The sequence below is a fragment of the Strix aluco genome, chromosome 17 (genome assembly GCF_031877795.1).
Source record: "Strix aluco isolate bStrAlu1 chromosome 17, bStrAlu1.hap1, whole genome shotgun sequence".
NCBI classification, from domain to species: domain Eukaryota; kingdom Metazoa; phylum Chordata; class Aves; order Strigiformes; family Strigidae; genus Strix; species Strix aluco.
Window position 1 is genome coordinate 10,848,974 of NC_133947.1, and position 14,132 is coordinate 10,863,105.

General features: G+C 53.0%; 2 protein-coding genes across 4 annotated transcripts in view; both read left to right on the top strand.

Moving 5' to 3' along the window:
• The first annotated feature begins 1,066 nt into the window (after window positions 1-1,066).
• TP53RK (TP53 regulating kinase) lies at window positions 1,067-2,576 on the top strand. Its single transcript, XM_074843139.1, has 2 exons — window positions 1,067-1,425; window positions 1,953-2,576. The coding sequence occupies exons 1-2, from the start codon at window positions 1,077-1,079 to the stop codon at window positions 2,429-2,431; spliced, it is 828 nt and encodes a 275-aa protein (XP_074699240.1). The 5' UTR covers window positions 1,067-1,076; the 3' UTR covers window positions 2,432-2,576.
• Window positions 2,577-2,618: 42 nt separating this feature from the next.
• SLC13A3 (solute carrier family 13 member 3) overlaps window positions 2,619-14,132 on the top strand; it is a 35,107-nt gene continuing 23,593 nt past the window's right edge. Inside the window, exons 1-2 of one of the 3 annotated variants that reach the window (XM_074843138.1) lie at window positions 2,619-3,336; window positions 4,554-4,787. Coding sequence is in view for 1 of the 3 variants with exons in the window: in XM_074843136.1 (XP_074699237.1) it covers window positions 9,496-9,606 (111 nt within the window). In the remaining 2 variants the exon portion in view is untranslated. Of the gene's footprint in view, window positions 3,337-3,555; window positions 3,707-4,553; window positions 4,788-9,437; window positions 9,607-14,132 lie in introns of those variants that run through there. The other 2 variants (XM_074843137.1, XM_074843136.1) reach the window with 2 other exon arrangements.

The window sequence follows — 14,132 nt, forward strand, 5'->3', positions numbered from 1 at the left end:
GTAAGCTATAAGGAATGTGTTAATAAAATATAAATGTTCTGAAAAGGAAACAAATGTTGTGGATGAAAAACAAGGACAAAATGAACTCGTGGCACCTCCAAAGGCAACAACTGAAAACATATTTACATGGACTGGGCTGAAGTCTCTTCTGTCTTCTGAGGAACAGAAATTGCAGTATGCGCAGATCAGCCAGTTAGAGTAGTGGGTTTTCAGTGTGCCATAAAAACCCAAATACCGCTTCCAAGATGGTTTGTCCATCTTTTACTAACGTGGAGATGTGGGGCTTGGCTGCTCGAGGAAGGGGGAGTTACCCAACCCACCACATGAGTGGCCTGTGCCAGCATCCGGCACAGAAACCTTGGTGCTGCCCAGCACGGGGGCCCGAGGTCACACCATGCCGTCGCAGGCTGGCAATCCCCTGTAGCTTACGGGCAAACCCCTTCTCCACCCCAGCCACAAACTGGGCAGCTGCGGTGGATCTGTGTGGGCTCCAGGGAAAGCTTTTGGCACATGAAGCGCCAAGAGCCAGCGGTGGAGCCCTGGTGGTGATGTCCTGGGGGTGGAGTCCCCGTGGTGACACCCCAGTGGTGGAGCACCCTGGGGGTGATGTTCTGGTGGTGGAGTCCCAGGGCTGACGCCCTGGCAGGCAGCTCGGAGGTGGCGGTGGGAGCACAAGGCCTCACCTGCCGCCTTGGGAAGATGCACATCCAGCAGATCGCTCGCAGGCCCAGGGGCTGCTGCGGGTCTCGCTCTTGCACTGGAGAAACACGAGAAAACACCCCGGATGGGGAAGGCTCAGGCACAAGTCCTACCATCCTGCAGCTACTCAGCGTCCCCCACCGCGGCAGAGGTAGGCAGAGGGCGACAGGGCTGCCGGGGGGAAGCACAAAGCCGGGCTTCGGCAGAGGCAGCAGCGGGATAAAGCGGGCGGGGCGCGCTATAGCGAGGGCGCCGGGGAGCGGTACCTGCGGGGAGGAGGCGGGGCTGGGGCAGTTCGGGTGCTCCCGGCAGCGGCTGCCGGAGGTGGCCGAGGCGCAGGCGCGGGGCGCAGGCGCTGTGTGCCGGCGGGGCCTGGGATGGCGGCGGCCCAGGCGGAGACGGGTGGCCCGTGCGCTGGCATGGCCGGGGCCGCGGGCCCCGCGAGGGACGTGGTGGAGGCCGCGGGCCCCGCCATGGACGAGCCTGAGGGCGAGGCGGGTGCCGCGGGCCCTGTGGTGGCCGAGGCGCCGCCGCCGCCGCTGCCGGGGCTGCAGCTGGTGCAGCAGGGCGCCGAGGCGCGCGTTTACCGGGGGCTCTTCCTGGGGCGGGCGGCGGTGGCCAAGCTCCGCATCCCGAAGCGGTACCGGCACCCGGCGCTGGAGGAGCGGCTGAGCCGGCGGCGCACGGCGCAGGAGGCGCGGTCGCTGCTGCGGTGCCGGCGGGCAGGTGGGCCCGGGGGCGGCGGGGCCGGGCCGGGGCGGCGGGAGGCGAGGCTGCCCCGACGGGACAGACACCCCCGGGCGCCTCCGTGCCCCCCGGCTGCCCCCCGGCTGCCCCCCGGCTCCGCGCGTCGCTCACAGCAAACACCCGAGGGCCTTCCCGCTGCCTCCCGAAGGATGCAGCTGGCTTCGTCTCATCCCGGGGCTGCCCGCTCTGCTTTGTCAGAGTGCCCCCCTGAAACGCAGCTTGTCCTGAGCCAGAAAGCCCCTGCGCGTGTTCGAGCGGGGAGTCGCACCCCGGGAGGGGCCGAGCCTGTTACCACGCTCCAGCTGCCAACTGGCGTCGAGGCTGGAGCAGCACGGGTTGGAAAACGGGGGTTGGCGGGGGGCATGCCTAGATGTGCCTTATCGGCAGCCGGGGGTGCTCTCGACTGCCATTTCTGCTTAAGGGTTGTATTGGTTGCGTTTTGTTGTAAAAGTTTGAAAATCCTGTAAATTAACCGCTAGCGTTTCATTTGTTTTTCTTTTTAATAGGGATTCCAGCTCCAGTGGTCTACTTTGTGGATTATGTCACCAACTCCATATATCTTGAAGACATTGTAGACTCAATAACTGTTCAAGATCATATTAATTCTGTACAAAGGAGCGGAAATGATACCAGTAACCTCCTTATGTTAGCAGAGAAGATGGGTGAGCTGTTAGCAAGAATGCATGATGAAGATATTATACACGGGGATCTTACAACTGCCAATATACTTCTGCGGCCGCCCACAGAGAAGCTGGACTTGGTGCTGATAGACTTTGGACTCAGTTTTGTTTCAGGTCTTCCAGAGGATAAAGGAGTTGATTTGTATGTTCTGGAAAAAGTCTTCCTTAGCACTCATCCAGATACTGAAGCGGTGTTTAAAGCTCTGCTAAAGACCTATGCAGCTAAATCTAAAAAATCTGGTCCTGTGATCAAAAGGCTGGATGAAGTACGGCTAAGGGGAAGGAAGAGATCCATGATTGGGTAGAAGAGAGTGGGCTTAGGGATGGAGAAATGTCAGTACTTAAGTTCTGCAAATATGGTTATTTATATTTCCAGTTGGTTTTATTTCACAGATGGCTATTTTGATAACTGTCTTCAAATAAATATATTTGAATGAGTTGTGTCATAAAGTAACCAAAGTCATTGTGAGATGGGAGCACAGACAAGAGAGAGACAACCAGAAGTCACTTCTTTCCTAAATGTTAAGTGTTTCTTCTAAAAAGTAGTTTACAGTGTCATTCCACTCACCATCTTCTTTGTGTGGTTAGAATCAGACAGAGTAGTATTTCTCAGCCTGTGGACTACAGGTTCATGGGAGGTAAGAGGGAGCTGGGGATACCAGAGCATCTACAAAAGGTAATTAAGAAAAACAAATGTCTTATTTTTCTCAGAAGACTTTACAATGGAGTGCTTAAATCCATTATAAATGGCTCTACACATCCTGAAAAATGTTAAGAGGACTGAATTCCAGGATACAGGCAATGCTGAAGTACAGTGCTAAACATAAGACAGGAACATTTTCTTCCAGTAGTAATTTTGGTGTTTTTTCACTTTCAGTTGATAGTGTTTCCTTAAGCAAATATAAAAGTCATTAATCAAGAACAGTTTTCTGCTGAGAAACTTCCACTTCAAGAAAGAAGTCTGTACATTTCCATTTTTGGAACTTTCTGAGAGGTACTGCTTGTATTGTGATTGCCTGGTTAGGTAGGCAGTAATACTGGGTTTTTTGGTAAAATTTTCTCTATATTACTTTACTATCTGGATTACCGTATCTAAGAGTGTGAATGTAAGATGGCCTAGAGGAAAAACTTACAAACACCACAGTGGATGGGTTAGAAGCTATTCAGTCCTCTGCGTTACAAGCAGGCTGGGATGCCAGTTGTGTGCTGGGTGAGTGCGTGAGCAGGTAATGATTTAAAAGAAACAGTGAACTTCTCCCTGCGATTCGCTGTGTTGGCAGCCGCGTTGTCTGTCGGGGAGATCCTCTGTTCCTTTATGCTGTCCCTCGTGCTCTGTCTTGGTGAGCGCAGGGAAGAGCAAACCCTGCAGGACCCCCTTCCGCAGGGCGCGTTCCCCACCCGTTCCCGGCCGCGGACACGTCCCTTGGGGCGGCTCCTGCCAACCCCGAGGGGGAAGAGCCGCAGTGAAGCCGCGCGGGGGTGATGGGCGCAGCTCTGCCTGGCCGGGGAGGGGGGGATGGCGGGCTCTTCCTCCCCGCTTACAGCAAAGCAACCTGGGCAAACGCCCGCCTGGGGACACGGTAGGAGGGGACGGGGCAAGCGGGAGCCCCGGGGCCCCCGCCCGCAGGGTGCCGGTAGCCCGGGCTGGGGAGGGAGAGGGGCGCCAGCTCGGGGCTGCGCTGGGGGCGCTGCGGGCGGCGCCGAGAACCACAGTGCTCCGCCGCGCGACGGTGTTTATTCCGCGCGGTGGCGCCGCCGCAGCGCCGCCGCCCCTGAATCGCAGGGTGGCAGGTTCGCAGCCGCGCAAGTGTCCTAGCGCTGCGGGCTGCCCGTGCCCGGCGCGCATTCACCTCTTGCCAGAGGAGCCGCCTGGGCGAGTGCCCGGTCCCGGCGTGGGGCCCCGGGTTCCACCGCCCAGCCACAGCTTTGGCTGCGGGGCCCGAGGAGCCCCTGCTCGCTGCCCAGCCAGCACCGCCCGCCCCCCGTGTGTGTTTTGTTTTTACTGCGTGGGTGCCCCAGCGGTGCTCACCCCGCGTGGAGCGTGCTGCTGCCCGGGCTGGGGGCAAGAAGGAGGAGCCATATTTCCTTGCTGTGGGGCTTTAGGGGCGGCTGCACACTCTCCTGCCTGCTTGGAGGCCGAATGCAACAGCCCAAGCAGCACCCGGTCACTTACAACAGTGCACCCAGGGTGGCCTGTGGGCTGGAGCAGGTGGATGTGAGCTAATGAGTCCCCTAACGAGGCCTGATCTGAGCCCCGAATCCTGCACCCACTGAGGGGAGGCAGCACGCCCAACCTCCCTGCCCGCCATCCCCCACCTGTACAAACACCGCTTTTACTGTCTCCTGGTGATGCCAGGACTGACTTGTGTTTGTAAAGCCCTTTGAAGAAGTCTGTTTCTAACTATCGTTATGTTTATTAAAATGCAGCTCTCCCTGCGGGACAGCGGAGTAGAAACAAAGCTGATCAACTGCAAGTTTTTATGGCCGGCACAGTGCTCTGAGATGAAGCCCCGCGGCGGAGCCGGGGTCAGCAGCCTGTGGAGAGGCCAGCCCTCTCGGGGCACTGGTGCGTGGGACTGGCCTTCTAGCAGGGACTCCTGAACTGGCCTCTGCTGAAATCTGCTCGGGGATGGAGCTTCAAAACAAAGCAGAACATTACTGGTAATGAAAAGTAAAATGTTTTGCTTTTTCACCGCATGATAAAACTCCTCCTCATTATGTAAGTGTTACTTTTTGCACATCTGTGTTACGGCTTGTTGATATTTCCTCTGGATCAGCCTGATGTGTCTGTATGGGTTGCTGTAGTGAATGCTGAGCTATTGCTGTTTGAGGGTGGAAAAATCACAGCAGGTGCATGTCCAGCAAAGAGGACACTATGGACCTGCAAAGTATCCACCGCACATCTTCTTGCAGCATCAGCTCTATCACTGGCTGTGGCTGTGGCAGCAGCTCCTTGGATGAAAACTGCTGATTCCCTGGCTGGTTCGCAAGGCACGTGCAGTTTCCAGTCCTGGTTTGGCTGAGGATAGCTTGGCTTGCTGCTGTGTTAGCTTTCAGTGCATCTGCATGGGTCATAAGCAACACTGAATTATTATTATTGATATAATTTGCCATTGCATTAATAATACTCAGGCTTTATGTCCAGTGTGCATGCATTCTCATAAGGAAAATAGGACTCCCGTTTTCTTTTTTTACATTAATAATTTATCTGCTGCAAATACAGTTCCAAGCCACCAATATTCTTTCAGAGCTTGGTCTGACTTTTTACAAAGTCCTTTAGCTCGTTTGAGTTTAAAAGGAAAACCGATAAAATAAAAACCTACTCTGTTAAGTGAAATTGAAACAATAATCTTTAGAAAGACGTAAAAATGATCTTTTAGGCTAGAAACCCAAACTTCCTTTTAACTCGGAGTGACTGTTTGTCCTGTTCTGTACTTCCACCGCTGGCCGAAGCCGCCCAGCAGGCAGTCCCACCCCCTTCAGAGTACGGTCCGCACACGGAGCGCGGTCGCAGCTCCGTGTGTCACCGGGAGAAGCGGTGATGTCCTGCTCCGGCGCAGCCGGAGGGGCTGTTCTCACCCGCCTTCGCCCCCCAGACCCTCCCGCCTGCCTCCGGGGGGCATCGAGCGGCGGGAGGGGGGGGTGAGGGCGAGCGCGTATGTTGCACCCAGCCGCTGGGGGTCCCTCTGCCGCCATCGCTAGCGCTGGAAAAATCTTTATTTTGGGAAAAATGTTCTTTCAACAGAAAATGTTTCTAATTACGGGCTGGATAGACACTTGCTCACTCTGGATCTTTCTACTGCTTGAATCTTCCTGCTGTTGAGAATGAATTGTCGCAGGGGACCAGCTCCAGGCCTGCCAAGAACAGCTTCATTTCCAGGGGCTTCCCGGCACCCGCCTGATCCTGCCTCACACCTGGGTATCACCCAAAGGGCCATGAACACAAGGGGTGTGCAAATAAGGTCTAAAGAGAGGAGTAAAAGGAAAGAGGGAAAGACAAATATAATGGAAATAGAGGCAGAATTTTCATGATTAGGATTTCCGAGGGAATCGCTGGTTGTTGATGGAGTTGCCTTTTTGTTTATTTTGGTGCCTGACCATCATCTGTGATTTCTCTCACAGGACTGCGGAGGCAGTTTGCAATCTCCAGGTTACAGCCTGCAGTTTGCAGTAGTAACGACAAGTTCTGTTTTGCCCACTGATGCCATAAGTGCAGAAATGAAATAAGGGGACTTTTGGAGGTAGATGTGAGTTGTAGACCTATAGGAGCACTAAGAGGAAAAACAGACGTGAAAGAAAACACATACAAGTATGGCAAGAAACAGGAATGAAATTACGGTTGCATAATCTGGGTATGCTCTTACCATGACTTTTGGACAGTGGCTGCTCTGTGCAGGCAGTTACTCTGTGTATATGTAAAAACTGTGCATACAAGCTATAGGGTGTAGGTTTTTTGAGTGAACTTTTTTTAGTCTAGGCCTTGATGTCTGCAAGAAATTGATATTTTCCAGTTTTGCAAGATGCAAAACACTGATAACCTTTTGCAACTCTCCTCTCCCATCAGTGCTGATAGGAAACCAAGTTAGTGCAATAAAAGCATAAAAGCTCATTTGTAACCCAGAGTTCACTATGTGAGGGTCACTACAGATAAATAAAGCCTCTCCCTGGCCCAAGAACAAGCTCTGTCACACAGTGGTCCCTTTGGGCACTACGCAGCACCTCTTTCTTTTGTGCTAAGCTACACTTACTCTGTGAGTAATGGCCCAGGAGTGGAGAGAGGTCTGGTCCCAGTGACGGCCATGGAGCACGGGGAGGGTGGCTGCTGCTGGCACTGGAAATGGGGGTGGTAGAGACGGAGTTTACAAGGAAATAAATTAATTAAACGTTAATTCCCAGCTGAAGTCCTGGAAGGCCGAGTGAACCAGCATGTAGCCCCTGCACAATGCTCTCAGTTGGGAAGCGCTGAGGCCAGCATCCGCCCAGAGGGGCCGGGTGGGATGGGAGAAGGGGCTGTCCGGGCAGAGACGTGACTCACGTCTCGGAGGGGGAACGTGCTCCCGTTTCCCTCACCTTCTGCACTGGCAGAAGTCTGTGTCTTTTTAGGAGAAAGAACAGACTGTGGCACTGATGGCTTATTATTCTTCTGAAGCTTTTTTCAATTTACAAGGTTGATTTTGAGAGAAAAAGCTTTGCAGAGCTCCTTTGGTCCAGCATGTGGCACACCCTCATACACGTGCTCCCAGTCTCTGGCTGGTGGGTATACTGGGTAAACTGGATCTGTTTTAAGCAATTGTGATGTTCGGATGGCCTGAATTTTGCTTTCACATCTTCAGTCACCCACTGCCCATCCTCTCCATCATGCACCACTACCCAAGTGATAAAGCAGCTTTTGCTACCATAGCCCACCATGTGGCAATAAGGTGGCACAGGAATCTCCTACTCTTTTTATCATGACAAATTTTTATTCATGTTGTTTAGCAGTTAAAGAAAAGCTAGATAAAAAATCCCCATAGCTTTCTCTCAGCCAGCTCTGTGCTTTCTTTTGGGCCCCAAGAGAAGGTGCATTTGCCAGCGGGGCTGGGCAGCCGCGGGGCCGGGCGCCAGGAGGATGCCGGATCCTCGCTTTGCCAGCGGCCTCCGGCAGTGCCCAGCAAAAGCTTTTGTGTCCGTTCTGCTATTAAAAACAGCCGCAGTGGTGGTGCTGTCACCCTTTAGCCCCTGCCCGGGATGGGTGTGGGGATTAACTGATTTGTTACTATTTGTGCAAAATTATATATATGTGTGCTGTTAAGGAGAGGGAGGGGAACAGAGGAGGGGGATCCAGGGGTACAGTCCTGCCTCTAATGCTGGTTGTATCACCACACTCTTCCTCTCTAATTTCTTGTTCCTTCTGTGCCAGTGATTCATGGTTTTTATAAGCTGGAGAGAGCTTTCTTCAGTGGAGTCTGCTTTTTCATCCAGTGCATTTGACTCCCAACTTCTTTGATGCTCTAGGAGTGACCTGCCTGGAGGTAGTAATTCTCCAGAGAGATGGTTATTTGTGAAAAGGGAAAGGTTTCTCTACTGAACATGATTTTTATACATCTTTCATATATATGGGGCCAACTCACCCAGGTTTTGAATATGTTTTAAAGCACTCAAAGGATGTTGGTGAAGTACTAAATCAGGGTGTTATTTTGCTTTCCCTTTTTTCTCCTCACTACTCAGCTTCATTTAGCCTCCAATTGCGAGAATCCAGGCAATGCAAAAAGCAGAGAGAAAATCCAGCTCCCTTGACTTTGATCTCTTGCTCATCTTGATAGTGCATCAGCTCGGTCTGCTGTGATGTTGCCTCTCGCTTGGGCTCCCTGCAGTCAGATGGAGACTGGCAACCTCTGCAGCGCTCGCTGAGATTTACCTTGGTCCAGGCGAGGGGATCCTGTCCTGCCCCACATACTCTCCCATTTTATTTCTGATGACCCTGACACATGGCAGAGCTGGCAGGAAAATCTGCCCTCAGAGTTAGCAGGGCAGCTTTTGTGTTTTCTCTTTGACTCATGATTGTAGCATCCTTATTTGCATGGGTCTGGCCTGATTATGTTAAGGGCAGGCAGGGTATAGTCATATGCTACTCACTCGCTTGCTGGGGCTCACACTTGTGTGAGCCAAGTTTGCCTCCTGCTTTCCTGGTAGTTCCCATGGCTCTATCCTGCTCCGCACCACTGGCCTTTTGTTTGCTTGTGTTCACTTATTTTTAATGGAAAAGAAAAAAAGTGTTTCACATGGCATTGCAAACAAATTGTCGAACTTCTGAGTCACTGGTTAAATTGAATTGTCAAAAGCAATTGCAGCTCCCTGTTTGTCTCCTGCTTTTGAGTTTTTAATGATTTGTGTCCACAGAGGGGAAATGTTTGAGAACTAAACCAGGTATTTAAACTGCTGGATTTGGATTTTTTTTTTTTTTCTAGCAATCACTTGTACCATTTCTTTATATTTAGATGCACTGAGCCCGAGTTATTAGCACAACCAGATGCTATTCCATGGCCTGCAATACACAGATGGTCAAACTGAGTGCGCTCGGGCGATGCCAGAGTTCTGGAACCGCTTTCGGGACGCCTCCGCTGCCGACCCCCTCCGGCTGCCAAAGCTGCGCGGCCGGGGGTGCGGGAAGGTGGTGCGGGGCGGGGGGGGGGGGGGGGGGGGAGACGGACGCGGAACCGGGGGGGGCTGTGCGGCAGGACGGCCGGGGGGCGGTTTAGGGGGGCGAAGGGCGGTATGGCGGGGGCGGGGCGGTATAGCGGGGCCCCTCCCGGCGGGCGGGGCGGCGGCGCTGCCCCCCCCCCGCGGGATAAAGCGGCGGCGGTGGCGGTGCCGGGGGCGGTGGGGCGGGATGGCGGCGCTGGGCGCGCTGGTGAAGAAGGCGTGGAGCGTCCGGCGGTTCGTGGTGCTGCTGTGCGCGCCGCTGGCGCTGGTGCCCGTGCTGCTCAGCCTGCCCCCCAAGGTACCCGCACCCACCCCCCCACACCCCCCCCGGCCCCGGCGGAGGGCACGGCGCGGATGGAGACCACCGGCCGTGGAGCGGGGGGCAGGCGCGGCGGCTTGGGGCTGCCCCCCGGGGTTGCAGACTGGGGACACCCGCGGGGATGGGGGGGGGGGAGGCACGGAGCAGGGGACCCTGACTGGGGTGCACTGACCAGGGATGCGGATTGGGGGGGCTGCAGACAGGGACACAGGCTGGGGGGACACCAGTGAGGGTGCACCAACTAACTGGGTGAGGGTACACCAACTAACTGGGGGGCAGCAGCGAGGGTACACCAACTAACGGGGACACCAGTGAGGGTACACCAACTAACTGGGGGCAGCAGTGAGGGTACACCAACTGGGGGGCACCAAGGGGGGCCACGGACCAGGAGCACAGACTGAGGACACTGATTCGGGGCATGGGCCAAGGGTATGGAGCAGCGTTACAGACTGGAGGTGCAAATTGTGGGGCACAGCCCTGGGGACACGGCCTGGGACACAGCCTTGGTGCTCTGTCCCACCTCGCTGCTCACCTCTTGCCCCGGCCCCTGCAGTATTTGGCCCTCATGAGGGTCACCTTGCTACCTGCCAGGGTCTCCTGGAGGGAGGGGACCACCGAAGGCTGTGGTCTGCCACAGCTCCTCACCCTTCTGCAGCCACCTGCAAGTGTGAAGGGAGCATCCTGGGGTCATCTTAACTTGTTAGGAGAAAGAAGGGACCGATAGCGTGAACTGTATTTATGTTGCTTCTATAGACATGAGGAGTTCTAAGGAACCTATGGCTCAGAATCAGCTGGAACTAAGTGGCACTAACTAGTACTCCTTGCTGATACCTGGCTGCATTATTGTAGTTTTCATCAGTTGTGTTCAAAGGAGAGCTGGGGAAACTGAGGTAAAGCAGGTCCATGGCCAGCATCACCCAGCCAGGAGTTCGTAGAGCTGGGGTGGAAGGAAGTGCCCAGGGCTCTGAGGCTGCCTGGCATTGTCCCGTCCCCTTCGCTGTGGGGATTGCCCCCGGTAGCAGTGTGGGCAGGGGGAGAGGGATGCTGCAGGGCTGGAGGTGGCTGTGCAGCGGGGTTCGTGCAGCCGGGTTCGTGCTGCAGGGCTGGGCAGTGCCGGGGAGCTGTGAGTGCCGCCTGCGCCGCTGCGGGCAATTCTTGGGGGACCTTTGGTGCCGTGTCTGAAAAGGCTTTGTGGGTAAGATATTTGTGGTGTTCCGTAGACGTGGAAAAACTGGTCTTCTGGTAAGGTTTGGGCTTTGGCACGTGTGTTAGGCTGCACATTAAGCAACCTGTGGCAAAATTTTGGAGTCTGGAGGGTTTTTGCAGCTGTCCCATGTATGTAGCTCTCATGTACCAAGAGGTCCGACCCGTGGGTGGAAATCCACAGGACAGTGAAGTCACTGGGAAATTTTGTGCCATTGAGTTCAGTATGGGCAGGATTTCACTCTTCCATTCTGACTCAGATCCATTTGAGAATTACTTTGTTTACATCAGAGAATAAGTGATGTTTGTACCTGGTGATTATAGAGTGATTGAGATGCTGTGAGGACACGAAGGTGGCATTTACTTCTGTCTGTACTGTGCTTGTCGGGTGAAACCTTTATGTTCGAGACAGCAAAGAAATCTCCTAAATTTAAAAAAAAGAAAATAGAATGACCATTGCTTTATTTAGTGACACAATAAGTTAAAAAAGAAAATTCTTTGGATTTAATCTCCCTTTTTTGTATTTTGCATTATTGGGTGAGTTCTTAATAGGAATATACTAAATGTCTGCCTCAAAGAGCAGAAGCACATTGCACAACAGGTGCTTAATTCTTTGCAGATTCATAAGTAGATAATATATTTGTACATTCATTTACAGTAGCTGAACACGTGACTTCAATTATATTTAATAGTATCTTGTTAGACTTTGTGAAATTGTGAGATATGGTTAGAGGGTGAGGAGATGCACTGTACGCTCAGTGCAAGCTTGTGCCTGAACCGCACAGTGGTTAATTGTGAGAATGAATCACAGATGAACGTGGTGCTGCGCTGCGGGAAGGCCTCGATCTAGATGCTCTGTGTACTGGTAGAAGCGTATAGTGTTACACAGGCTGTGCAAAGAGTTGGGTGTTCAGGAAAGGGATTTCTCCACATGTACAGAAGAAAAAAAGTCTCTGCTGGTGTAATGGCGCTGTTCACACCCGCTCGACTCTTGCAGTGTGCTGGTAGCATGCTCCTGGGTGCGACCCATGGGGGACCTCATGCACAGTCCAGTCTGATCAACACTATTTTACTAAAGAGAAGCTGGTGGTGGGAAAGTGGAAGTGTTTGCAGCTGAGAGGGTGAAGAAAAAGCGGGGCAACTACGGGCAGGGAGGGAGAGGCCCTGGCAGAGCTGACTGGTCTGCCCGCTCGCCTTAGAGATCTGCTCTTCATTTTCCACGGGCGCTAAATGCATTACAGTTGGTAGCAGTGAGACTGGCTGGTACCTGCACGGGTTGCTGTCAAAACTTGGATGCTCGCGTGGCTGTTAACCAGTGCAATGTTTCAAGCAAGCCCAACTGCAGCTTCACCAGGTTCTTCCTGAGTTTGGCATAGGGGTGAAGCTGTAGCGGTGAGCTACCACACAAAATTTTATCTATTTGTGTTCAAGGGTCAGTGATTCATCTACATTTTCAACACTGAATTCTCTCCCTTGTTCAGCAAGAAATGAAACTTGCTGTTGCATCAACAAGGGATTAAGTTCTGACGTCTGAGGCTTGCTTGAGCTGCCCTCCGCAGCCCAAGCCACAGGGGGCTGCAGAAAAGGAAAGGAGCAGGTTATGCTTTTAACCACGGTGTGAAAACACCAAGAGAGGGGAACAGGCGAGGGCTCAGCAGGCGAGGGATCTGGGGTGGTAGAGTTTGGAAGTTATCCTGTCGCGTGATGGAAAATGTGTGCCCTCAGCTGCACTGCTCGCGTCAGATGGTTTATCCTAACACGGGATGCGAGTCCAGCCTCACACTCTCCTGGGCAGCCAGGTAGCAAGAGCTGCTGCAGGTGTTCAGCAAGCTCCACCTCAGAAGGAATTCAACTGACTGGGCTGCTGCTGGTGTTACTGGGATGCTGTCCCAGGCAGGGCACCCGTGGGAAGCATGCTGGGGCAGGAGGAGCTCCTGGGTATGGTGCAGTCGTTGTAACAGCCTTGATGCTACTGAGTACTTGCACATCTGGAGCATGGGAGAGTTGGATGGGCTGGAGAACCCCATATTCCTGCTGGGATGGTTGGTGTGCTGCCTTGCAGGGTGTTATGGAAAACTGGTGAGGAGTTGAGAAGCAGTGAGGCTCAAGCAGTGATCCTTGCTAGTCTCAGGATGAGGCTTCCCTTGTGAGAAGCTGTCTTACAGGCACCTCTGCAGTACTTTCCTGCTCTGGGGATGCTAAAATCCCACTTCATGTCACCATTTACCTTCTCCCCACTGGGATGCTCAGAAATTTTAATCTCCCAAGGGATTGGAGGGTAAAAAGCCACCTGAGCTTTGGCTTCAAGGGCAGCATTTCACTTGGATCTGGAGACCAAGAAATCATGACCTAAAGCTGACATAAGAGAGAACCACAAATAGAATGTAGCTTCTTGAATTAATGTGTACTTCTGAGTGACACCCTGTGGTCTGGGTGCAGTGGGTTTTCCAGTAAAATCTACACCTAGATGACATCTTCCTGGAGACAAAATCCTTTGAGAAAAATCATCCATCAAGTCTGGCCTTGTTTTTTGCTGATGAACTCCAGCATCCATATCTGCAAGCTGCTATTAAAGTTCTCAGCTGTCACCCTGCAGTGGTTGTTCTCCAGATCTCTGTGTAAGTCCCTTCACCGAGGGACAATGTCAGGGCTGGCACTGGTGCTGACATTGCATTGATAGCCCTTGTTTTTATTTGATGCCCTTTGTAGGTTGCAATCATTGAGAGGGAGACTTGAATAAGTGGTTTTGTCTGCAATATCCTTTCTCTTAAATAAGAGAAATGAAATTTCTGCTTTGTGGGTGAGTTTGCTGAGACCTCAGGGTGTGCTCCCCAAACTGTGGCTGGAAGAGTGTCTTGTGTCGATCACATAAAACAGCAGAAGAAAATGCTCTGTGTGGAGCTGCTTCCCGAGAACCAGTTCTCGGGACAAGGGTCTGTGTCGCCTCCCGCGCTGGTTGCTGCTGAAATGGCTGAATATTTGTCCCGTGAGTGGAAATGCCTGCGACCCCCCTGCGCGGAGGCTGTGAATGATTGCAAAGAGCTCGGGCAGGGCAGGAGGGGCTGGAGGAACTGTTCTGCTGGAAGGGGCATGGGGGGCACTTTTAATGAGCTGTGCAAAGAGCTTGTTCCAACAGCTTCTAATGAACTCAATGTCTACAGCCTCTTGGCTTGGTAACAGCTGAGGCAGCCAAATCTGCTAAAAGGAGCTCTGAGCAGGCAAATAGGGCCCAATGCCTTCAGAAAACAGACTTGACTTCCTCAGTGGCCATAGAGCAATTTAAAATTAACTTGGACGTAATG

Excerpts from the sequence above, each read along its gene's own strand:
- TP53RK (XM_074843139.1), top strand. The coding sequence starts at position 1,077 with ATGGCGGCGGCCCAGGCGGAGACGGGTGGCCCGTGCGCTGGCATGGCC. Across the intron at positions 1,426-1,952 it reads GCTGCGGTGCCGGCGGGCAG|GGATTCCAGCTCCAGTGGTC; the intron begins GTGGGCCCGGGG and ends TCTTTTTAATAG.